Source organism: Pristiophorus japonicus, chromosome 1, assembly GCF_044704955.1.
Source record: "Pristiophorus japonicus isolate sPriJap1 chromosome 1, sPriJap1.hap1, whole genome shotgun sequence".
NCBI lineage: Eukaryota > Metazoa > Chordata > Chondrichthyes > Pristiophoridae > Pristiophorus > Pristiophorus japonicus.
In genome coordinates this window covers 170741538-170766427 of record NC_091977.1, presented here as the reverse complement: position 1 = coordinate 170766427, position 24890 = coordinate 170741538, and the positions used below count along the sequence as shown (strand labels likewise).

At 44.9% G+C, this 24890-nt stretch overlaps 1 protein-coding gene across 1 annotated transcript in view; it reads right to left on the bottom strand.

Moving 5' to 3' along the window:
- Positions 1-24890, bottom strand: part of kiaa0825 (KIAA0825 ortholog) — a 769133-nt gene that overhangs the window by 661261 nt on the left and 82982 nt on the right. The window contains exon 2 of the mRNA XM_070884909.1: positions 20745-20884. Within this exon, the coding sequence (XP_070741010.1) occupies positions 20745-20875 (131 nt within the window). The 5' untranslated portion in view covers positions 20876-20884. The remainder of the gene's footprint in view (positions 1-20744; positions 20885-24890) is intronic.

Sequence of the window (24890 nt, the reverse complement as noted above, 5' to 3'; positions counted from 1 at the left end):
ATACCCAGGCACCTTGCAGCCAATTATTTTTTTAAAATCTGGTCATTGTTGTCATGTAGGTAAGTGCAAGGTCCCACATGAAATAAATTAGATTTTCTGGTGTTGGTTATGGGATCAATATTAACCAAGACATAAGAAGCAGACCCCTGCACTTCTTTAAATCATGCCAGGAGATATTTTGTGTTCACTTGAGCAAACATGATATTGCTTTGACATCTCATCAGAAAGAAAGAACTTCTGACAAGGTAACTGTTATATATGTATACTTGTATTTACTCTGTACAGCCACCAGAGGGCTCTTCCCCTGGAGTCTCAAGGGGTCCCATAATTCCTTGGGAGCACAGGTATTTAAGGAGGCATCACAAGTTGGAGAGGCACTCTGGAGACCTGCAATAAAAGACTAAAGTCACACTTTACTTTGAGCTCACAGTGTTCAGTCTGACTCTTTCTCCATACACAAGTGGCGACGAGATACAGATAGCGAACCCAAAGATGCAGAGAACAGTGGGCATCCTGGAGAAATTTTCGAAGGGAGATGATTGGGAAACTTTTGTGGAGCGACTCGACCAATACTTCATGGCCAATGAGCTAGATGGGGAAGAGAGCACTGCCAAACGAAGGCCGGTCCTCCTCACCGTCTGTGGGGCACCAATGTATGACCTCATGAAGAATCTGCTCACTCCAGCAAAACCCACGGAGAAATCATATGACGATTTGTGCACACTGGTCCGAGAGCATTTAAACCCGAAGGAAAGCGTTCTGATGGCGAGGTACCGGTTCCACACCGACAGAAAGTCTGAAGACCAGGAAGGGGCGAGTTATGTCGCCGAACTAAGACGCCTTGCAGGACATTGCGAATTTGAAGGACATTTGGAGCACATGCTCAGAGACTTTTTCGTACTTGGCATTGGCCACGAAACCATACTTCGCAAACTTTTGACTGTAGAGACTCCAACCTTGAGTAAGGCCATAGCGATAGCCCAGGCATTCATTGCCACCAGTGACAATACGAAGCAAATATCACAGCACACAAGTGCTGCTATAAGTACTGTGAACAAAGTGATGTTGTTTTCGAATCATAACATACAGGACAGTTCACACATACCTGCAGCTACACGTCTGCAGATGACTCAGAGTCCACCATCAAGGGTGATGAATGAAAGGGCATTAACACCTGGTTGGTGCTGCGGGGGTGATCATTGTTTCCATTCATGCTGATTCAAAGAGTACATTTGCAAGGGCTGTGGAACAATGGGACACCTCCAACGAGTGTGCAGGCGAGCTGAAAAGCCTGTTAAACCTGCAAACCACCACGTTGCAGAGGAGGACAGATCCACAGAGGATCACAACGAACCAGAGTCTCAGATCAAGGAGGCAGAGATACATGGGGTGCACACATTCACCACGAATTGTCCCCCGATAATGTTGAATGTTAAACTAAATGGACGCCCAGTGTCAATGGAGCTGGACATGGGCGAAAAGACTTTCGAAAGGTTGTGGTGCAACAAGGCCTCAAGGCCAGTCTTAACTCCAGTTCGCATGAAACTAAGAACTTACACAAAAAAACTGATTCCTGTAATCGGCAGTGTTACTGTAAAGGTCTCGTACGATGGAGCGGTGCACATGCTACCACTCTTGTTGGTACCGGGTGATGGTCCCATTCTGCTCGGCAGGAGCTGGCTGGGAAAGATGCGCTGGAACTGGGACGACGTCCGAGCACTATCGCCCGCTGACAACACTGCGTGTGCCCAGGTCTTAAACAAATTTACTTTGCTGTTCGAACCAAGCATCGGGAAATTCCAAGGAGCAAAAGTGCAGATCTACCTAATTCCAGGGGCGCGACTCATCCATCACAAGGCGAAAGCAGTACCGTACGTGATGAGAGAAAGGGTAGAGGTCAAGCTAGACCGGCTGCAAAGAGAGGGCATCATTTCACCGATCGAGTTTAGCGAGTGGGCCAGTCCTATCATCCCAGTCCTCAAGGGTGACGGCACCATCAGAACCTGTGGCGATTACAAAGTAACTATCAATCGTTTCTCCTTGCAGGACCAATACCCACTACCAAAGGCCGACGACCTCGTTGCAACGCTGGCGGGAGGAAAGACGTTCATGAAGCTGGATCTGACTTCAGCCTACATGACGCAGGAACTGGAGGAATCATCAAAGGCCCTCACCTGCATCAACACGCACAAAGGTCTTTTTGTTTATAACAGATGCCCGTTTGGAATTCAATCAGTGGCGGCGATATTCCGGAGAAACATGGAAAGTTTACTGAAGTCGGTCCCGCACATCGTGGTCTTCCAGGCTGACATCTTGGTCACAGGTCGGAACACAGTCGAGCACCTGCAGAATTTGGAGGAGGTTCTTAGTTGACTCAACAGCATGGGGTTCAGGTTAAAACACTCGAAGTGCGTTTTCCTGGCACTTGAAATGGAGTTCTTGGGAAGGAGGATTGCGGTAGACGGCATCAGGCCCACCCACGCGAAGACGGAGGCAATCGAGAACGCACCGAGGCCACAGAACGTGACGGAGCTGCGGTCGTTTCTAGGACTCTTGAACTACTTTGGTAACTTCTTACCGGGTCTCAGCACACTGCTAGAACCACTACATGTCTTACTACAAAAATGGGGAGAATGGGTTTGGGGCAAAAGCCAAGAAAATGCGTTTGTAAAAGTGAGAAAATTGTTATGCTCAAACAAATTGCTTGTGTTGTATGATCCATGTAAGCGTTTGGTACTAGCATATGATGCGTCATCATATGGCATCTGGTGTGTATTGCAACATGCTAATGATTTCGGGAAACTGCAACCGGTTGCTTATGCATCCAGGAGTCTGTCTAAGGCTGAGAAAGCCTACAGCATGATTGAAAAAGCGTTAGCGTGTGTCTATGGGGTAAAGAAAATGCATCAATACCTGTTTGGGCTAAAATTCGAATTTGAAACTGACCATAAGCCACTTATATCCCTGTTTTCTGAGAGTAAAAGGATAAATACCAACGCATCGGCCTGCATCCAGAGATGGGCGCTCACGTTGTCCGCATACAATTACGTCATCCCCCACAGGCCAGGCACAGAAAACTGGTCTGATGCCCTCAGTAGGCTGCCATTGCCCACCACAGGGGGTGGAAATGGCGCAGCCCGCAGATCTAGCTATGATTATAGAATCACTTGAGAATGAGCAATCACCAGTCACTGCCCGACAGATCAAAACCTGGACAAACCAGGACTCCTTATTATCTCTAGTCAAAAGCTGTGTGCTTCACGGGAACAGGTCCAGTGTCCCAGTGGAAATGCAGGAAGAGATAAAGCCATTCCAGCGGCGCAAAGATGAAACGTCTATACAGGCAGACTGCCTTCTGTGTGGCAATCGAGTAGTGGTCCCCAAGAAGGGCAGAGACACCTTCATCAATGACCTCCACAGTACGCACCCAAGCATCGTAATGATGAAAGCGATAGCCAGATCCCACGTGTGATGGCCCGGTATCAATGTGGACTTAAGAGTCCTGTGTTCACAGATGTAATACATGCTCGCAGTTAAGCAATGTACCCAGGGAGGCGCCACTAAGTTTATGGTCTTGGCCCTCCAAACCGTGGTTTAGGGTCCACGTCGACTATGCAGGCCTATTCTTAGGTAAAATGTTCCTTCTGGTTATAGACGCGTACTCCAAGTGAATTGAATGTGAGATAACGTCGGCTAGCATGTCCACTGCCACTACTGAAAACCTGCGGGCCATGTTTGCCACACACGGCTTACCCGATATCCTGGTGAGCGACAACGGCCATGTTTTACCAGTGTTGACTTCAAAGAATTCATGACCCATAACGGGATCAAACATGTCACATTTGCCCCGTTTAAACCAGCGTCCAATGGTCAGGCAGAGAGAGCAGTGCAAACCATCAAGCAAAGCTTGAAGAGGGTAACTGAAGGCTCACTGCAGACTCACCTATCCCGAGTCCTGCTTAGTACCGCACGAGACCCCACTCATTCACTGGGATCCCACCTGCTGAACTGCTCATGAAAAGAGCACTTAAGACAAGGCTCTCGTTAGTTCACCCTGATCTACATGAACAGGTAGAGAGCAGGCGGCTTCAATAAAGTGCATACCATGATAGCGTAAATGTGTCACACGAGATTGAAATCAATGATCCTGTATTTGTATTAAATTATGGACAAGGTCCCAAGTGGCTTCCCAGCACTGTCATGGCCAAAGAGGGGAGCAGGGTGTTTCGGGTCAAACTTTCAAATGGACTCATTCACCGGAAACATTTGGACCCAAATCAAACTCAAGATTCACGGACTATCCTGCACAACCCTACCTTTTTTGATCCCCTAACATACACACCGGTGTCAACCGGCACCACGGTTGACCACGAAGCAGAACCCATCATCCACAGCAGCCTAGCAGGGCCCAACACACCAGGCAGCCCAGCAAGGCCAGCTGCACAGCAGCCTAGCGAGGACCCAACAAATGATTCAACAACCCCAGCTTTCACACTGAGACGATCAACCAGGGCAAGAAGGGCCCCAGATCAATTCACATTGTAAATAATTACACTATTGACTTCGGGGGTGGAGGTGTGGATATCTGAACGGAATATATGGAATTAAGAACAGTAAAGTAAACTGGATGTATAAAGCCATGGCAGAATAGCTGGGAGAATGTCAGATTGCAAATAGTGCAACATCAGCACAGTTAACAGTCTTTCTCAAGGTTTCAAGTTACTAATCCTGCCAATAACATAAATTGTAACATGAAATGAATATATGGATAAATCTGCAGAATTGCAAGGTCTCAGCTGGTAGTCACACCACTAAATTGAAACATTCAGAGGCAATGCTTGAGCTTTCGTAAAAACATCTCATATAGATTGACTAATGAGTGGCTGAGTTAGAATGTCAATCTAATTGTATTTTGTTATCTATTTTCAAAACTGTATAACTGTTGTCGCTTTACGATGGAACGTCACTTATCCGTAGGGAGTGTGTACGCTCTATCGAGAGAGTATATCTTCTGTCTGATAGGTCTTGCCGGCCGGTAAAATAAAGACTGCTTTGTTCAAAGCACAAGAGGTATTCGACTCAGTAATTTTACTGAACCAGATTGAGAGAAAAGAATCTACATTTACAGAGGGGGTTGTTATATATGTGGACTTGTATTTACTCTGTACAGCCACCAGAGGGCTCTTTCCTGGAGTCCCAAAGGATCCCATACTCCCTTGGGAGCACAGGTATTTAAGGAGGCTTCACAGGTTGGAGAGGCACTCTAGAGGCCTGCAATAAAAGACTAAGGTCACACTTTACTTTGAGCTCACAGTGTTCAGTCTGACTCTTTCTCCATACATAACAGCAACAGTACCTCAGTGCTGTACTGAAATTTCAGGCTAAATTGCATGCTCAAATGGGGCTAGAAAATAAATATGTATAGGAAATAATGCATTATATGTTTGCAGAATATTTTTTTTCAATAGATCACTTTTCTTTATGTAACTGGTTCATGATTTTCTTATCTGTCTAGATTTGAGCATCGTTAACTTAAAGTTTGTGATTATTTGACCTAATCAGAAATATGTTAGATAAAAGTGTGACGTATACTTTTGTGTAATATCTATAGGCATTTACTACATGCATGGCATTTAATTGGACAGATATGCAGGAACCACTTTATAATTAAACTATCAAGAGTTTCACTGTATTAGGATATCTCGGAGTTACTGACTGCACATCTGATGAAATTGAGACATAGTTAAGCTGCAGTCCTGCACCTATACTGCGCACAAAGAAAATTGAAATCTTGGGATAGTTTACTGATTAAAATTGAATTTATTGTAATCTCTGTTCCTTGAGATTTTGATCCAAACCCGAAACTAACTGCATACTTTGCAAAAGAGAACAAACGTCGAATTAACTTTTAAATAGTCTGCAGGTTCCAAGAAAATCCCAGTCTCCCTGGGCTAGCCACTGAAATGCTGAACCAGAGTAATATTATAATATATCAGTTTTCTATCTGTAATGTTAACCCTATACTACTAAGATAAATACTTCAAAGTAATTTTCTGCTCATCGTGTTTCTTTTTTCTCCCATTCTTCTATCACTCTCCTATTTTTATTCTTTTAATATTACACTTAAAGATTTCTAAATTATACATTCTGGTCTTTGGGGCCCAAATTTGGCCCTCCAATTTTTTCGTCAAACCTCCGAGCCCCCCACCAACATTTTAGATCAGAAGCAGTGCAAAAAAAAATAATTGCAATCATGGCCAATTCTCGGGCCGTCTGTGGAGTTGGGGTGGCGCAGAACAAAGAGAGGGGGGCAGAGCTAGGTCCCGACGCTGAAAACAGTGCCGGGACCTCTGCACATGTGCGCTAGAGTCTGCATGCATGTGCAGTAGCTCCTGGCAGGCCGTTTCTGCAAACGCGCGCTGCAGGCTGTGTGGGAGGGGCCGAAGCACATCGTCCCTAGCCCTGGCTGAAAGGGTTCCCTCATTGGCAGCCCGCTGCCTTCCCTAAGGTAGGATTTCTATTTTTTATTTGTTATTTAATGACTGATTTTGGTGCTTTAAGGGCAGGGTTCCTTCTATTTTTTTAATGTTATTTATTGATTGCTTATTACTTTGGTCTTGGTGCTTTAGAGGCAGGGTTCCTTCTATTTTATTTGTTAATTAATTGCTTATTACTTTTTGTGCTTTGTTTGGTGCTTGGCGGTGCTTTAAATGTAGTTACTTGCACTGATTCTTTAACTGGAAGTAAGGTCTTTCTGTGCGGACAAAAGTGGACACATACGCTGTCCTAAGTTAGTTTAGTTCAACTTTTTTCTTGTCAAATTGACATAAATGGTGTAAGTGGCTGGGAACGCCCCCTTTTGAAAAAAAAAACTGACCTAACAATAAACCTAACTCACTTACACTGGCGCAAATTGAATGGCCATATTTGCAACTAAAAAGATACACCAGAAAAATCAAGTTACACCAAAAAAAACGGTGCAACTCATGGGGAGATTTGGGCCCATAGTGTCTTTGCTTCACACCCAACCTGCCACATACCTTCAACCACATCAGCCAGAGATGATCCTGGCATGTCACAGAGCACCTCACACCTGGCTTCTTTTCTTCATTATCATCTTCTTAAACCTCTCTTCCCTGTCCCCTCCACCACTAAGTGCAATGAATTCATGGACTTCTTTGTCACTAAGATTGAGACTATCCATTCAACTGTCTCTGCCATATTCCCCTTGCCCACCAAGCCACATCTCCCTCACACCTTCCCCACTGCCCTAGCCCGGAAACTGTATTTTTCTTGAGTTATTTTCATACCTCCACTCATGCCCTCTCTGAACTCACCTTATCCATAAGACTAAACTCGTAATTCCTTGATCATATTCCCACCAACTGATATCGCTTCCTTGCCTCATGCTAACTGATGTACATTGTTCTCTCCTCAGGTATTGTCCCTCACATCATCATTCCTTAAAAAAACCCACACATGACTTGCAAACTACCACACCAATCTCCAACCTCCCCAAAATCCTTGAACATGACACGTCACAAATCCATGCCCAGCTTTCCCACAACTCCGGGTTCTCTGCAGCCGATAGCGTGGGTACCGAAGGCTGTGTTGCCTACTCGGTGCCAGGGTAAAGGATATCTCCTCCGGCTGGAGAAGAACTTGGAGTGGGAGGGGGGGATCCAGTTGTCATGGTACATGTAGGTACTGATGACATAGGTAGGACTATGAGGTTCTGCTGAGAGGGTTTGAACAGCTAGGGACTAAATTGAAAAGCAGAATCACAAAGGTAATAATCGCTGCATTATTACCTGAGCCACAAGCAAATTGGCATAGGGTCAATAGAATCAGGGAGATGAATGTGTGGCTCAGAGGGTGGTATGGGAGAAGTGTGTTTTGATTCGTGGGGCACTGGCACCAATACTCGGGAAAGAGAGAGCTGTTCCATGGGGACGGACTACACCTGAACCATGAACTATGCTGGGACCAGAGTTCTAGCGAATCGAATAACTAGGGAGGTAGACAGGGCTTTAAACTAAATAAGGTGGGGTGGGGGTCACAGTGGAGAAAAATCTAGAATGCTAAAGAGAAAAGAAAAGGAAGCAATGCAGGAAAGTGATTGTAATAAGGATAACCAGATGATGTCAGCAAGGGACAGAGCATACAAACAAAAGAGTGCACGAACAAATAGGATCCAGGTAAGAAAAAATAGCGAAATAGCGATAAGACAAATAGAGCTATAGCAAAAAATAATGTTAAGATGTCTAATAATGTTAAAAAGACAAATCTAAAAGCACTGCATCTGAATGCACGAAGCATCCATGATAAGGTAGACGAATTAACAGCGCAAATAGATGTAAACAGATACAATATAGTTGCAATTATGGAGACATGGCTGCAGGGTGACCAGGGTTGGGAACTTAATATCCAAGGATATTTGATATTTAGGAAGCACATGCAAAAAGGAAAAGGGGATGGTGTGGCAGTTAGTAAAGGGTGAAATCCGAGCAACAGCGAGAAAGGATATTGCTTCAGAAAATCAAAATGTAGAATCAGTCTGGGTGGAGCTAAGGAGCACCAAGGGGCCGAAAACATTGGTAGGAGTTGTCTATAGGCCTCCAAACAGTAGTGGCAATGGGCTCAAATTTGGCCCACCGCTATTTTGGGCGCACTTACCGGAGATGTGCTGCTTTTCTCCGTTGATAAGTGCGGTGAAAAAAAATCGCTCCCCACTTTGGCCGCTGTCCAGCTTCTCCTCAGTCTTCGTGCAGCATGGCCAGTCGGGTCGGGGGCGGAGCCAGCGTCCTGCGCTTAAAACAGTGCTGGGACATCTGCACATGCGCAGTGGAGTGTGCCCACATGTGCAGTAGCTCCTCGTCCCCAGCCTCTGTGTGCGTGCTGCAGCCACTGTGTGTGTGGGACCCAATGCCCGCCCCTATCCCTGGCCGAGTGGCCTCTATGTGCGACTGACCTCAGGTTTGAAATTTTATGCACTGTAGCTATTTTTGAACTTTCTTAATGGCTTGTCATTTTCTTGGACTTTTGGATATTTTGAAAAATTTATGTAAATATGTTTTGTCTTTTGTGAATAGTGGTGACCATTTGTCAAGCCTATTCACCTGGTGCTGAGAATGCATACTGAACATGGATATTAAATGTATACAGACATTAAAGTCGAGAAGTTGAGAACGTGGGAATTATATATGGACAGTATAAGCTAACAAAGAATTCATGGAGGAATAGCCATGAAATCTCAGATTCGAGACTGCAAAATGTTACAACACTAACACATATTGAAACAAAACCCATAGCTTGCAGTAAAACCTCAAGGTCTTAGTAGCTCATAATGGGCCTTTGTGTAAAAACAGACCATACTAAGGTCAGCTTATGAGTGGACAAAGGGAAAGAGGGATCAAAGAGGATAGGCTGAACTAGGATGTCACTCTAATTGTATCTTGTTATCTTTTACCGAAAATGTATAACCGTCATCCCTTTACAATGTAACGTCACTTTGTCCGTAGGAAGTGGGTGCGATCTATCAGGAAGCATTCCTTCTGTCTGATAAGGTCCCCGATCGGGATTTGCTTTTTAAATAAAAGCTTGCTTTGTTTAAACCACAATCGGTATTCGACTCAGTGATTTCACTGAACCAGATTGAGGGAAAAGAATCCAGAAATCAACAGTGCTATTGTGAAAGAAGAACATAAGTAATGGAGGAACACTGAGAGAATATCTTATTTACTGAAGTAGACTTTATTTAGATAATATGGGCTCAATTTTGGCCCAGTATAATCATTGCAAACAAATAGGTGTTTAAATTAGTTGTGCGATTAGGGCAATTTAATTAAACTATCTTTTACTTATTTTATTTTTCTAGTTTAAGCTTCCATGAATGCTTCTGTTGTATAGTAAATTAACTTTGCAAAGTTTGTCATATGATGTCCTGTATAGCTGTTTGATCCTATACACATTCTTTAGTCAAGTCATTAAGTTCTGTTGGCCTCCGACGTACCTACCTGTGCTGATTTCTTAACTCTCCGCAAGGGTTTTCTGAAGTGGCCACATACACTGGCCTAAGTAGATTTGGAGTAACTATTAGCTAGCCAAAGTGGCCTAAATGGTAACACCCCTTTTGAGAAAAACTAAACTAAACTAAAAAAATCGTTACTAACTCACTTACACTGGCGCAAAATTAAGTGCGCAAAATGGGGATTTTTAAGATACTTCAGAAAAATCAAGTCGCTCAAAAAAAAACGCAACTCCTGCGAGAAGAAATTCCTCCTCATCTCAGTTTTAAATGGGTAGCCCCTTATTCTAAGAATATGCCCCCTAGTTCAAGTGGAAACATCCTCTCTGCATCCATCTTGTCAAGCCCTCTCATAATCTTATACATTTTGATAAGATCACCTCTCATTCTTCTGAATTACAATGAGTAGAGGCCCAACCTTCTCAACCTTTCCTCATAAGTCAACCCCCTCATCTCCGGAATCAACCTAGTGAACCTTCTCTGAACTGCCTCCAAAGCAAGTATACCCTTTCTTCAATATGGAAACCAAAACTGCACGCAGTATTCCAGGTGTGGCTTCACCAATACCCTGTATAACTGCAGCAAGACTTCCTTGCTTTTATACTCCATCCCCTTTGCAATAAAGGCCAAGATTCCATTGACCTTCCTGATCACTTGCTGTACCTGCATACTAACCTTTTGTGTTTCATGCACCAGGACCCCCAGGTCCCGCTGTACTGCAGCATTTTGCAATTTTTCTCCATTTAAATAATAACTTGCTCTTTGATTTTTTTCTGCAAAAGTGCATAACCTCACACTTTCTAACATTATATCCCATCTGCCAAATTTTTGCCCACTGACTTAGCCTGTCTATGTCCTTTTGCAGGTTTTTTGTGTCCTCCTCACACATTGCTTTTCCTCCCATTTTTGTATCGTCAGCAAACTTGGCTACGTTACACTCGGTCCCTTCATCCAAGTCATTAATATAGGTTGTAAATAGTTGGGGTCCCAGCACTGATCCCTGCAGCACCCCACTAGTTACTGATTGCCAACCCGGGAATGAACCATTTATCCTGATTCTCTGTTAGTTAGCCAATTCTCTATCCATGTTAATATATTACCCCCAACCCCGTGAACTTTTATCTTTTATGTGGCACCTTGTCAAATGCCTTCTGGATGTCCAAATACACCACATCCACTGGTTCCCCTTTATCCACATCCTCAAAGAATTCCAGTAATTTGTCAAACATAACTTCCCCTTCATAAATCCATGCTGACTCTGCCTGACTGAATTATGCTTTTCCAAATGTCCTGCTTCTGCTTCTTTAATAATGGACTCCAACATTTTCCCAACCACAGATGTTAGGCTAACTGGTCTATAGTTTACTGCTTTTTGTCTGCCTCCTTTTTTAAATAGGGGCGTAACATTTGCAGTTTTCCAATCTGCTGGGACCTCCCCATAATCCAGGGAATTTTGGTAAATTACAACCAATGCATCCACTATCCCTTCCGCTACTTCTCTTAAGACCCTAGGATGCAAGCCATCAGGTCCAGGGGATTTATCCGCCTTTAGTCCCATTATTTTACTGAGTAAAACCTCCTTAGTGATTGTGTTAAGTTCCTCCCCCTCTATAGCCCCTTGACTATCGGCTGTTGGGATATTTTTAGTGTCCTCTATTGTAAAGACTGATACAAAATATTTGTTCAGAGTTTCTGCCATCTCCATGTTCCCTGGTTTCATCCTCTAAGGGACCAACATTCACTTTAGAAACATAAAAACTTGGAAAATAGGTGCAGGAATAGGCCATTCGGCCTTTCAAGCCGACACCACCTTTCAATAAGATCATGGCTGATTATTCACCTCAGTACCCCTTTCCTGCTTTCTCTCCATACCTCTTGATCCCTTTAGCCGTAAGGGCCATATCTAACTCCTTCTTGAATATATCCAATGAACTGGCATCAACAACTCTCTGCGGTAGGGAATTCCACAGGTTAACAACTCTCTGAGTGAAGAAGTTTCTCCTCATCTCAGTCCTAAATGGCCTACACCTTATCCTAAGACTATGTTCCCTGGTTCTGGATTTCCCCAAAATCGGGAACATTCTTCCTGCATCTAACCTGTCCAGTCCCATCAGAATTTTATATGTTTCTATGAGATCCCCTCTCATCCTTCTAAACTCCAGTGAATACAGGCCCTGGGGATTCAGCCTCTCCTCATATGTCAGTCCTGCCATCCCGGGAATCAGTCTGGTGAACATTTGCTGCACTCCCTCAATAGCAAAAATGTCCTTCCTCAGATTACAATATTCCAGGTGAGGCCTCACTAAAGCCCTGTACAACTGCAGTAAGACCTCCCTGTTCCTAGCCACTCTTTCCCTTTTTATATACCTATAGAAACTCTTGCTATCTGTTTTTATATTTTGTGCTAGTTTACTTTCATAGTCTATCTTCCCTTTCTTAATCATTTGTTTTTAATCATTCTTTGCTGGCTTTTAAAAGCTTTCCAATCTTCTGTCCTCCCACTAATTTTGGCCGCTTTGTATGCCCTTGTTCTTATTTGGATACCATCCTTTATTTCTTTAGTTAGCCACGGATGGCTATCCTTTCTTTTATACCCTTTCCTCCTCACTGGAATATATTTTTCTTGAGAGTTATGAAATATCTCCTTAAATGTACGCAACTGTTCATCAACCATCCTACACTTTAATCTATTTTCCCAGGGGACACAAATAAAGTCGCAGAAATGCTAGGGAACCAAGGGTCTAGTGAGCAATAGGAATTAAAGGAAATGCTTATTAGTAAGAAAATAGTGCTGGAGAAACTAATGGGATTGAAGGCCGATAAATCCCAAGGGCCTGATGATCTGCATCCCAGAGTACTAAAAGAAGTAGCCATGGAAATAGTGGATGCATTGGTTGTCATCTTGCAAAATTATGGAACAGTTCCTGCAGATTGGAGGGTGGCAAATGTAACCCCACTATTTAAAAAAGGAGGGAGAGAGAACACAGGGAACTACAGACCAGTTAGCCTAACATCAATAGTCGGGAAAATGCTGGAGTCTATTATAAAGGATGTGATAACGGCACACCTAGATAATATCAACGGGATTAGACAAAGTCAACATAGATTTATGAAAGGAAAATCGTGTTTGTCAAACCTATTGAAGTTTTTTGAGGATGTAACTGATAGAATAGATAAGGGAGAACCAGTGGATGTAGTGTATTTGGATTTTCAGAAGGCCTTTGATAAAGTCCCTCATCTGAGGTTAGTGTGCAAAATTAAAACACATAGGATTGGGGGTAATGTACTGACATGGATTGAAAATTAGTTCACTGACAAGAAACATAGAGTAGGAATAAACGGGTCTCTTTTGGGGTGGCAGGCAATGACTAGTGGGGTACCACAGGGATCAGTGCTTGGGCCCCAGCTATTCACAATATATATAAATATATATATAAATGATTTGGATGAGGGAACCAACGTAATATTTCCAAGTTTGCTGATGACACAAAACTAGGTGGGATTGAGTTGTGAGGAGGATGCAAAGATGCTGCAAGGCGATTTAGATAGGTTGAGTGAGTGGCAAACACATGGCAGATGCAGTATAACGTGGATAAATGTGAAGTTATCCACTTTGGTAGGAAAAACATAAAGACAAAGTATTATTTAAATGGTGATAGCTTGGGAAATGTCGATGTACAAAGGGACCCGAGTGTCCTTGTACATCAGTCATTGAAAGTAAACATGCAGGTGCAGCATGTTGGCCTTCATTGCAAGGGGATTTGAGTTCAGGAGCAAGGGTGTCTTACTACAGTTATACAGGGCCTTGGTGAGACCACACCTGGAGTATTCTGTGCAGTTTTGGTCTCCTTACCCAAGAAAGGATATACTTGCCATCGAGGGAGTGCAGCGAAGGTTCACCAGACTGATTCCTGGGATGGCAGGACTGTCGTATAAGGAGAGATTGGGTTGACTAGGCCTGTATTCACTAGCGTTTAGAAGAATGAGAGGGGATCTCATTGAAACATATAAAATTCTGACGGGGTTGGACAACTAGAATCGGGAAAGATGTTTCTCCTGGCTGGGAAGTCTAGAACAAGGGGTCACAGTCTCAGGATACGGGGTAGGAAATTTAGGACCGAAATGAGGAGAATCGTCTTCACTCAGAGGGTAATGAACCTGTGGAATTCTCTACCACAGAAGGCTGTGGAGGCCAAGTCACTGAATATATTTAAGAAGGAGACAGATAGATTTCTAGTCACAAAAGGCATCAAGGAGTATGGGGAAAAAGCAGGAATACTGGCCTCATCCCACCCTAACTCTATAATCTCCTCCAGCCCTGCCCAATCCCAAAGTCTGTATTCCTCCAGCTCTGGCCTCTGTGCATCCCGCTTCATCCACTATTGACAGCCATGCTTGCAGCTGTCAGAGCCCTATGTTTTGGAATTCCCTCCCCAAATCTCTCCACCTTCAAAGGCGCTCCTTAAAACCCACCTCTGATCAAGCTTTCCCTTCTTAGGCTCGGCATTAATGTTTGTCTAATTACACTTCTATTAAGTGCCATGAGAATTTTTTCTACATTAAAGGTGCTATATAAATGCAAGTTGGTTTTGTTGTTCTACAGAAAAAATAACTTGCATTTATATAGCACTTTCCTGACCTTTGGACATCCCAAAGCACTTCACAGCCAATTAAGTACGTTTGAAGTGTATTCACCTCGGTAATGTGGGAAAATATAAGCCAATTTACAGAGTCCCACAAACAGCAATGAGATAAATAATCGGTTAATCTGTTAATAGAAGTGTTGTTTGAAGGCTAAATGCTGACCAGGACACCAGAAAAACTCCTTTGAACATGTAATCAACTTTGCTTACAACTTCCACCCTTCCCTCGCCTTTACATGGTCTCCCCTCTCTCGACTTCTGTCTCCATTTCAGGGGATAGGCTATTGACCAACATCGACCATAAGACCATCAACTCCCACAGCAACCTTGACTACAGTTCCTCCCACCCCTCTTGCTGCAAGGACTCTACTCCATTCTCTGAGTTTCTCCATCACATCTGTTCTGACGATGCAACCTTCCATTCCAGTGCTTCTGATATGTCTTCCTTTTTTCTCAACCGAGGATTCCCCTCCATCATAGTGGACAGGGCCCTCAATCGTGTCTGTTCTATTTCCTGCACTTCTACTCTCGCTCCTTCCCCTCCTTCCCAAAACCAGCCTCCACATTCAACAGATCATCCTCTAGCATAATATCACCACCAAACATATCTTTTCCACCCCTCCCCTTCCCTTTCAGCATTCCGAAGGATCAGTTTCCTCCACGACACCCTGGTCAACCCCCAACACCCCCTCCCATTCTCACGGCACTTTCACGTGCAAGCGCAGGAGATGCAACACCTGCCCTTTTACCTTCTCCCTTCCCACCATCCAGAGCCCCAAACACTCCTTTCAGTTCAAACAACATATTACTTGTACTTCTTTCAATTTAGTATATTCTATTCACGGCTCACGATGCAGTCTCCTCTACACTGAGGGGACTAAACACAGATTGGGTGACCGCTTTGTGGAACACCTCCATTCAGTCCGCAAGCCTGACCCTGAGCTTCCAATCGCCTGTCACTTTAATTCTCCGCTCCACTCCCACTCTGACCTCGGCCTCCTACACTGTTCCAATGAAGCTCAACATTGTAAAGTCCTGTCCCTGCAGTACAAACTCACACGAGGCACATGCTGAAGTCAAGGTCACTCAAGACCTGCACCTTTATTACACAGCTCTCGAATGCCATACTTGCCTGAGACCTGTCCTTATATACCTGTCTGGGACAGGTATTCAGTGTCTCCTGCAAGTGCACCCCTGGTGGTAAGGTAAGCAAGTGGTTACAGGTCATCTCTAGTTACAGTCATGTATAGCATGGTAAGATACAGTTATGTACAGTAGTGTGAGATACATGACATCACCCTCCCCCAAGGTCTTATTGTCTTTATAGGTTCAGTCTCTCAGGCGGACTACGCTCTCGCGTGGAGTGTCTTAGTTGTGGTTCAGTTGTTTGCCTTGGTGCCTGTTTTTCTTTCGGTGTGATTGCTGGTATCTCGCCTAGGCTGTCTGTTTCGTTCAGTATGATTGTTGGTGCCTCGCCTGGGCTGTCTGTTGGGATTGCCCTTTCCGCAGGTTGTTCCCTCTGTCTGTCCACCAGGTGTGGTGTTGTGACTTCCACATTGTAGTCTGCTTCTGGTTCAGCAGTGTTGTTGGTAAATCTACTTTTGACTTGGTCTACATGCCTCCGGCAGGTTTGGCCATTGTCCATTTGTACCACTAGTAGCCTGTTTCCTTCCTTGCCTGTTACTGTCCCTGCAAGCCATTTGGGACCCCTGCCATAGTTTAGCACAAACACTTTGTCCCCTATCTCATTCCACCTCCCCCTCGAATTTTGGTCATGGTGCTCAGTTAGCTTACGGCGCTTTGCCTCAACGATTTCATGCATGTCTGGGAGGATTAATGAGAGCCTTGTTTTTAAGGTCCGTTTCATCAATAGTTGCGGGGGAGGAACTCCAGTCAATGAATGCGGACGAGATCTGTATGCCAGCAGCAGTCGCGACAGGCGGCCCTGCAGCGTGGGACCTTGGATTTTGAGCATGCATTGTTTAATGATCTGCACTGCTCGCTCCGCCTGGCCGTTGGAGGCCGGCTTGAACGGTGCCGTCCTAACGTGATTTATACCGTGGTCACTCATAAAATCTTGGAATTCTGCGCTGGTGAAGCACGGACCATTATCACTGACCAATATGTCAGGAATGCCGTGCGTTTGAACATGGTTGCAAGGCTCTCCATGGTAGTGGAGGTGGTGCTCGAGTTTAAAATGGTGCATTCGATCCACTTTGAAAATGCATCTACAACTACAAGGAACATTTTGCCCATGAATGGGCCCGCATAGTCTACATGCACCCGCGACCACGGTTTGGTGGGCCAGGGGCTCAGGGGGGGCCTCCCTGGGGACATTACTGAGTTGGGCACAAATGGTTCACCGTCGGATGCAGAGCTCCAAGTCCGCGTCAATGCCAGGCCACCAGACGTGGGATCTGGCTATGGCTTTCATGAGAACAATCCCTGGATGCTCGCGGTGGAGCTCCCAGACAAATGCCTCTCTGCCTCGCAGATGCATAACTACTCGGCTGTCCCACATCAGGCACTCTGCTTGTAGTGACAGCTCATGCATGCGCCTATGGAAAGGTTTGATCTCCTCGGGGCAAGCATCGCGAGCCTCTGCCCAGTCACCAGTTAAGACACATCTTTTTACTAGGGATGACGTGGGGTCGCTGGTCGTCCAGAATCTGATTTGGCGAGCTGTCATGGACGAACCTTTGGACTCAAAGGCACTGATTGCCATGACTATCGCACAGTCCTGTTCGTCAGACCCTTCCGTGGTCGCCAGGAGTAGCCTGCTAAGTGCGTCGACACAGTTGTCTGTGCCGGTGTAATCGTAAGAGGCCAGCATGAGTGCCCACGATTGAATGCGTGCCGAGGCGTTTATTGCCTTGCTCTCGGATAGTAGGGACGCGAGGGGCTTGTGGTCGGTTTCTAACGCGAACTTGGCCCCGAAAAGGTATTGGTGCATTTTTTTGACACCGTATATGCACGCGAGCGCCTCCTTCTCCACCATTCCGTACCCGCGCTCCGCCCGCAAAAGTGACCTGGAGGTATAAGCTATGGGTTGTAATTTACCCGCACTATTGACATGTTGTAAAACGCACCCGACCCCGTATGCTGACGCATCACATGTAAGAACTAGCTTTTTACCTGGATCAAAGAAAGCCAAAACACTGTTGGAACACAGAAGGTTGCGTGTCTTATTGAAGGCGCGTTCCTGGGCATCCCCCCAAAACCAATCGCACCCCTTTCTGAGTAGCACTTGGAGAGGCTCCAGCAGCGTGCTTAAGTTCTGCATAAAAGTTCCCAAAGTAGTTGAGTGCCCGAGAAAGGCGCGCAGTTCTGAGACATTCCGGGGCCTGGGTGCCAGGCGAATTGCTTCGGTTTTGGACTCTTTTGGGCGGATTCCATCAGCGGCAATCCTTCTGATATGAAAAGGCCTCGATGTGTGTTGATGGTGGTGAGTAGCTTCGACTCTTCAGTCAATTCTTGCGTCATATACGCAGATGTGAAATCTAGTTTTGAGAAAAGTTTTCCTCCAGCCAATGTGGCAAATAAATCCTCCGCTCTGAGCAGCGGGTATTGGACCTGTAGGGAGACTCTGTTTATGGTAGATTTGTAGTCCCCACAGATTCGTACGGATCCATCAGGCTTCATGACTGGGACGATGGGACTTGCCCAGTCGCTAAATTCCACGGGTGAGATAATGCCTTCCCGCAGAAGCCTGTCCAGTTCATTTTCAATCTTTTCCCTCATCACAAAGGGCACAGCTCTAGCCTTGTGATGGACCGATCTAGCATCCTGTGTGATGTAGATTTTGACTTTAGCCCCTTTGAAGGTGCCCACACCTGGCTGAAAGAGATGTTCAAATCGACTTAGAACTGTTGAGCAGGAGGTCCGTTCCTCTGACAACATGGCGTGAACATCATCCCATTTCCAGTTTAGTTTTGCCAGCCAGCTTCTCCCCAGCAGTGCTGGGAGATCTCCGGGGACAATCCACAGGGGAAGTCGGTTCACTGTCCCTTTGTGTGTGACTGAGAGCATAGCGCTGCCAAGGGCAGGGACGATTTCTTTGGTATAGATCCTTAGTTTGGTGTCGACCTTTGTGAGCTTTGGTCTGTTGCTTTTGTGCGGCCAGAGCTGTTCAAATTGTTGAGCGCTCATGAGGGATTGACTCGCTCCCGTATCCAGCTCCACGTTGACGGGTATCCTGTTGAGTAGGACCCTCATCATTATTGGAGGCGTCTTGTTGCAAGAGCAGTGGCCATTGATCGTGTTGACCCGCTGTACCTCGGTGTCCCGAGTACTGTCCCCACCGTCTTCTGGTCCGCTTTCCGACCCTTCCGATTAGTATACCAGCCGAGCTGCCATTTTTCTGCACATGCGGGCCAGATGCCCTGTATAGTCGCAGTTTCTGCAAACAGCATGCTGAAATCGACACTCCCTTGATGAGTGCCTTCCCCCACATCTCCAGCACAGACCGCTTCCATTGTTTCCAAAGGATGAGCTGCGTCTGGCTGATCTCTCTTGAGCTTCTCTCAGTTTGTAATTGATTGCTCGCATAGTGGGTTGATGAGGTGTGAACGGCCGTTTATGTGGCCCTTGATGGCTTCTGGCGCCACTGCCTGCTATTGAGGGCCTGCTCTCCTGCCTTTGTCTGTGTGTGGGGGTAGCAGCTTGTTTCACGCTGTGAACCCCTTGGTCCGATGTTTCGTTAGTTGTTGTACCCGCAGTGTAGATCAATCTCATTTCTTCTTCTCCTGCCAAGAATGTCTGTGCAACCAGTGCTGCTGCCTCTAGGGTCAAGTTCTTGGTCTCTATGAGCTTTTGGAATATGCCTGTGTGGCCTATTCCCTCAATAAAAAAGTCTCTCAGTAATTCTCGCTTTAATTCATCGGAGAACTCACATAAGCTAGCCAACCTCCGAAGTTCCGCCTCGAAGTCGGGTATGCTCTGGCCCACACAGCGTCTGCAGTTGTAGAACCTGTGTCTGGCCATGGGTAGGCTGCTCGCTGGCTTCAGGTGGTCCCTTACCAGTGTGCTCAACTCTTCAAACGATTTGCTTGCTGGTTTCTCGGGTGCCAGCAGGTCCTTCATTAAGGCGTATGTTTGAGAGCCACAGCTGGTCAAGAGATGGGCTCTTCTCTTGTCTGCCTTATCGTTGCCTAACCAGTCTTTGGTTACGAAGGTTGCTGGAGCCTTTCTATAAAGTCCTCCCAGTTATCTCCAGCATTGTATTTCTCATCTGAGCCGTTGGTCGCCATTCTGTGGATTCTGTAATCCCGTAACTCGTCGCCACTGTAAAGTCCTCTCCCTGCAGTACAAACTCACACGAGGCACATGCTGAAGTCAAGGTCACTCAGGACCTGCACCTTTATTACACAGCTCTCGAATGCCATACTTGCCTGAGACCTGTCCTTCTATACCTGTCTGGGACAGGTATCCAGTGTCTCCTGGAAGTGCACCCCTGGTGGTAAGGTAAGCTAGTGATTACAGGTCATCTCTAGTTACAGTCATGTTTGGAATGGTAAGATACGGTCATGTACAGTAGTGTGAGATACATGACAAACATAAGCTTGAGGAACAGCACCTCATTTTTCCATTCAGCACTTTACAGCCTTCAACATCGAGTTCAACAATTTCAGATCATAACCTAGGCCCCCATTTTTTCGTAGGGCAGCTGTTGATGATTCTGCTATTCCCATTTACATCTCTTCTAGACCTATCTTTTGTTTCTTTACTTGTTCCATTACCACCCACATTTGCCTTGCACCATCATCCTTTTTTGTCATTCAATCTCTCCTGCCTTCTACCCCATCAAAGACCTTTCCTTTGATTCTTTCCTGCGAGGGCAGATAGGGTTTCGATTTAATGACTCATTCAAAACACAGCACCATCAACAGTGCAGTACTTCCTCAGTACAGCACTGAAGTATAGAACTGTATAACTAGGTATGGCCCTCATAGCATGCAATCCTGTACCAAATAAAAGGAAATAACTTAAAACATACAGATATGAGCATATCATTCGGAAACTGCTGCTGTATGTAATCAATCCAAGCATAACTTGCCAGATAGTGAACAACCTACCACGCAGTATTCTCCTTCAGTCTCTCATCAATGTCACCAAGGCCTTGATGCAATTCCAAATCCCCTGGTATAGTGTCCAAGAAGCATCCTGAACAGGAATAATCCAGTAGGTAATCTCCTTCCCATGCCATAATCAATACCTGAAAACAATAGTTTAAAGCAATGTTGTTAAAATAAAATAAATCCATTCATCTAAAATCCAATTGATAAAAACACACAACACATTTCCGAAAAAAGCAGCATCAGAGATAAAAAAATGAGTTAACGTTTTAAGGTTGATGGCCTTTCAGCAGACTAGAAGATGTTAGATATGAACAGCTTTTAAGTAAATACAGAGCCGGGGAAAGGGGGCAGGTAAAGAACAAACAGTCTGTGATAGGGTGGAGGGCAGGAGTGATTAATTGACAAAAGTGATGATGGTGGCAAGGCAAAAGGTGATAATGAGAAAAGCATAGAAACAAAAGATGGGTCCAGAGAAGGAGTAAATAGTTACAGCAGAATAGCAGTGGGGGAGGGAAGCATACAAAATCTGGCAAAGGTTCCTGTGGCTTGGAAATGTAGTAGAAAAGAAAGGCAGGTAGATCCCAGGGCCCAGGGTGCAGACCACTCTGCTGGCCGTGTACGGATAGGGGATCTCCACCCCAAGTACAAACTCATACATCCTCCACTTCCAGTGGCTCTGGTTCAGCCATCCTCCATTATCAGCACCCGCTATCCAAGAGAAAATGGAAGCAGTAGTTAAGGTCGAAAGTTGTTGAACTCAGTATGAATCATTGAGAAACAGGAGATACTGTTCCTCAAGCTTGCTTTGTGCTTCACTGGAACGGTGTAGGAGGCCAAGGTCAGAGAGATCAAAGTGAAGGATGGAAAATTGATGTGGCAAGCAATCGGAAGTTCAGTTCCACGCTTGCAGACTGAACTGAAGTGCTCGGCAAAGGGATCACATAATCTACATTTGGTCCCCCCAATGTGGAGGAGACCATATAGTGGGCAGTGAATACCATATACTAAAGTCGAAAGAATGTTGTGGGTTCAAGTCCCACTCCAGGGACTTGAGCACATGAATCTAGGCTAACACTCCAGTGCAGTTCTGAGGAGCGCTGCATTGTTGAAGGTGCAGTCTTTCGGATGAGATATTAAACCAAGGCCCCGTCTGCTCTCTCAAGTGAATGTAAAAGATCCCATGGCACTATTTCGAAGAAGAACAGAGGAGTTATCCCTGGTGCCCTGGACAATATTTATTTTCTTTCTCAATCAACATAACAAAAACAGATTATCTGGTCATTATCACATTGCTGTTTGTGGGAGCTTGCTTGTGCGCAAATTGGCTGCCGCGTTTCCCACATTACAACAGTGACTACACTCCAAAAGTACTTCATTGGCTGTAAAGCGCTTTGAGACATCTGGTGGTCGTGAAAGACGCTATATAAATCCAAGTCTTTCTTTCTTTCTTTCCTGGTGTGGGGTGGTGCCAACCTGGCGCATCATGTGGCAGCCAGGGTGTACAGCGTCATGTGAAATACATCTGGCCATGGTGAGGACCAAGATGAGAGAGAATAAAGGGTAGCCATGTTGATGGAATAGATGGCAGATGAAGTAGAGATGACAGAAGCATTCTGTCAATGGTGAGAGAGTTCTTCCAATGAGGTGAGAATGGTTGGAGTGGGAAGTGGATAGCCTACAGAACATGTGCTGGAAATGGAGGGAGAAAAAGCTTCTGCCTGAGGAAAGTGACTATTAGTCAGGTGGGAGCTTTTACTGTACATTTGAAGGTGTCAAGTAATCAGCTGGCGCAATGGCCATTGAACTCACGCCTCAGCTCGACAGCCGTGGTCTACGCACAGCGGGGATCCTGTGGTCATGAAGTTAAAGACAATAGGTAAGTGAAAAAAGGCTATTAAGCTTCTGGCAACAGGATGCTAATCATTTTAATTACATCCCCCGCTGCTGCCAGTCGGGTCTGCTCTGCGTTGACAGACCCGACATTGGGAAAGGCGCGTGGGTATAATTTGACAACAGGTTCCCGATCCGCTGTCAATTATTTCAACTTTAACACCCGACCCAACACCGATCCCATCCGCTGAGCACTGGCAAAATTCTGGCTGGAGAAATTGGGAGAATACAATAGTCTCTCCGCAGGATGTGTGGTGGGAGGAAGTATAATCAGTCATTGGAATTGTCGGAGACATTGATTATAACCATTTCTGGGGATAGGTTGTCAAAGAAGTCAAGGAAGGAATGAGAAGAGTCAAAGATGGAGCATGGAATGGCAAAGGAGGAGTGGAAGATAGAAGCAAAGTTGATGACATTTTCTAGTTCAAATTGAGAGCAGGAAGTGGCACAGACATGGTCATCATAATTAAAGACAGTGGACATAAATCCCATTTAGAGCAGAACTGATATCCCAGCACAAACTTGCAAATTTGAAGCCTAAAACACAGTAATATGAGAGACCAAGGTACCAGTAAGTATCTATACATTTTCCTTCTGAGACACAGAATTCATAAAAGTACACTTACTGTTTACAAACATTTTTGATATTCTGGGAGAGCTCAATATTATGCATTATACAAGTATGATGTCAATAGCTCAGTGGTGAATCACTGAGTTATACAGACCAGGAAGGTTACATAACCTGTGGATTTAGCCAACTGAGCCAGGTGGCTATGAGGAAACTGTCCTGCAATCCTTGCTGCAAGCACATAATGGATACCAAGCGAAGCCTGGTTTGGGGCTTCATTGTTAGAATGTTTATTATTGAATATCTATTTATTACATTAGTAAATTGCCCATTGCATCATCATCATAGGCAGTGTCTTGAAATCGAGGAAGACTTGCTTCCACTCTAAAAGTGAGTTCTCAGGTGACTGTACAGTCCAATATGGAAATTACAGTCTCTGTCACAGGTGGTTGAAGAAAGGGGTGGGTGGGGAGTCTGGTATGCCGCACACTCCTTCCGCTGTCTGCGCTTGGTTTCTACATACTCTCGATGACGAGATTCGAGGTGCTCAATGCCCTCCACTTAGGGCAGTCTTGGGCCAGGGATGCACTTTATCAAGGATGCTTTCAGGCCCGACAGGAGACTCCCAAAGCATGCGCTCTATTCGGAACTCCTACATGGCAAGCGTGCCCCAGGTGGGCAGAGGCCCATTGCATTGCTTAGTCAGATGATGAAAATATGTTTATTTTAAATATACAAGATTGTGACAGAGTGGCGAGACTTCAGAAAATTGTTCCACAAATGTATCTAATATCCAGAACCTGCAACTCTATGATGAAAGTTGGCATAGTAAAATTGAATGGGAAATGTAATTTACAATGTTAAATGTTGAAAACAGTTCAGGGACAGAAATGAATCGCTACAATAATATATTAGTTGATCTACCATGGTATTATGCACACTGAGTCAAAACTAAGTGTAGTCTTCAGGTGACACAGATTTAGAGGGCAGGAAATAATTTAACCAGGGCATACAGATGTAATTCAGTCTCCATTTTAAAGTCATACATTCTTCTTTTACTTTTATATTCTATTATAAATTTCTATGCCCACATTTACAATAAAAACTGCCTAAGTAAAATTGACACACTGTAATTGCACTCTCCAACCAGTTGCAGTGCTGCTGGTTAGAGCCCATCAAATGGTAACCTGGTCCACCGGAGTGATATTATGGAAGTTACATGGAGTGTGGCATGTATAAATGTTATGATTTTGAGTTGGCCCTTGTGCATCTTGCCAGAGGTGGTAGTGCTGATGATCTGACAGCATTTCTCCTCCTTTAGCCATCACCTTTGGCCTCAATGTTCAGTGTTGTCTTTTAGTGTGGTACATAAGGTTGAGCTATGCCTGCGGGGGTGTCTGTCAGGGAGTGTAAGTAGAGTTCTGTGAGCATTGGCACATGCTAATGTTCTGCAGGTAGAACCTAATCTGCAGATAGTAGTATTGATTATGATGGGCAAGACTTGCAGCCCGCCCCACAACTATGTGGCTGAAGTACCTTAGGGACATGCAACTTAATCTGGTACAGATGATGTTAAGTTTCTGCATCTAAATCCTCTTATTCCCCATGTCAAAAAATAATAGTTGATCAATGTACTCCTCTTCTAAACATTGTATAATCAAATCATACAAGGCTTCATAAAACAT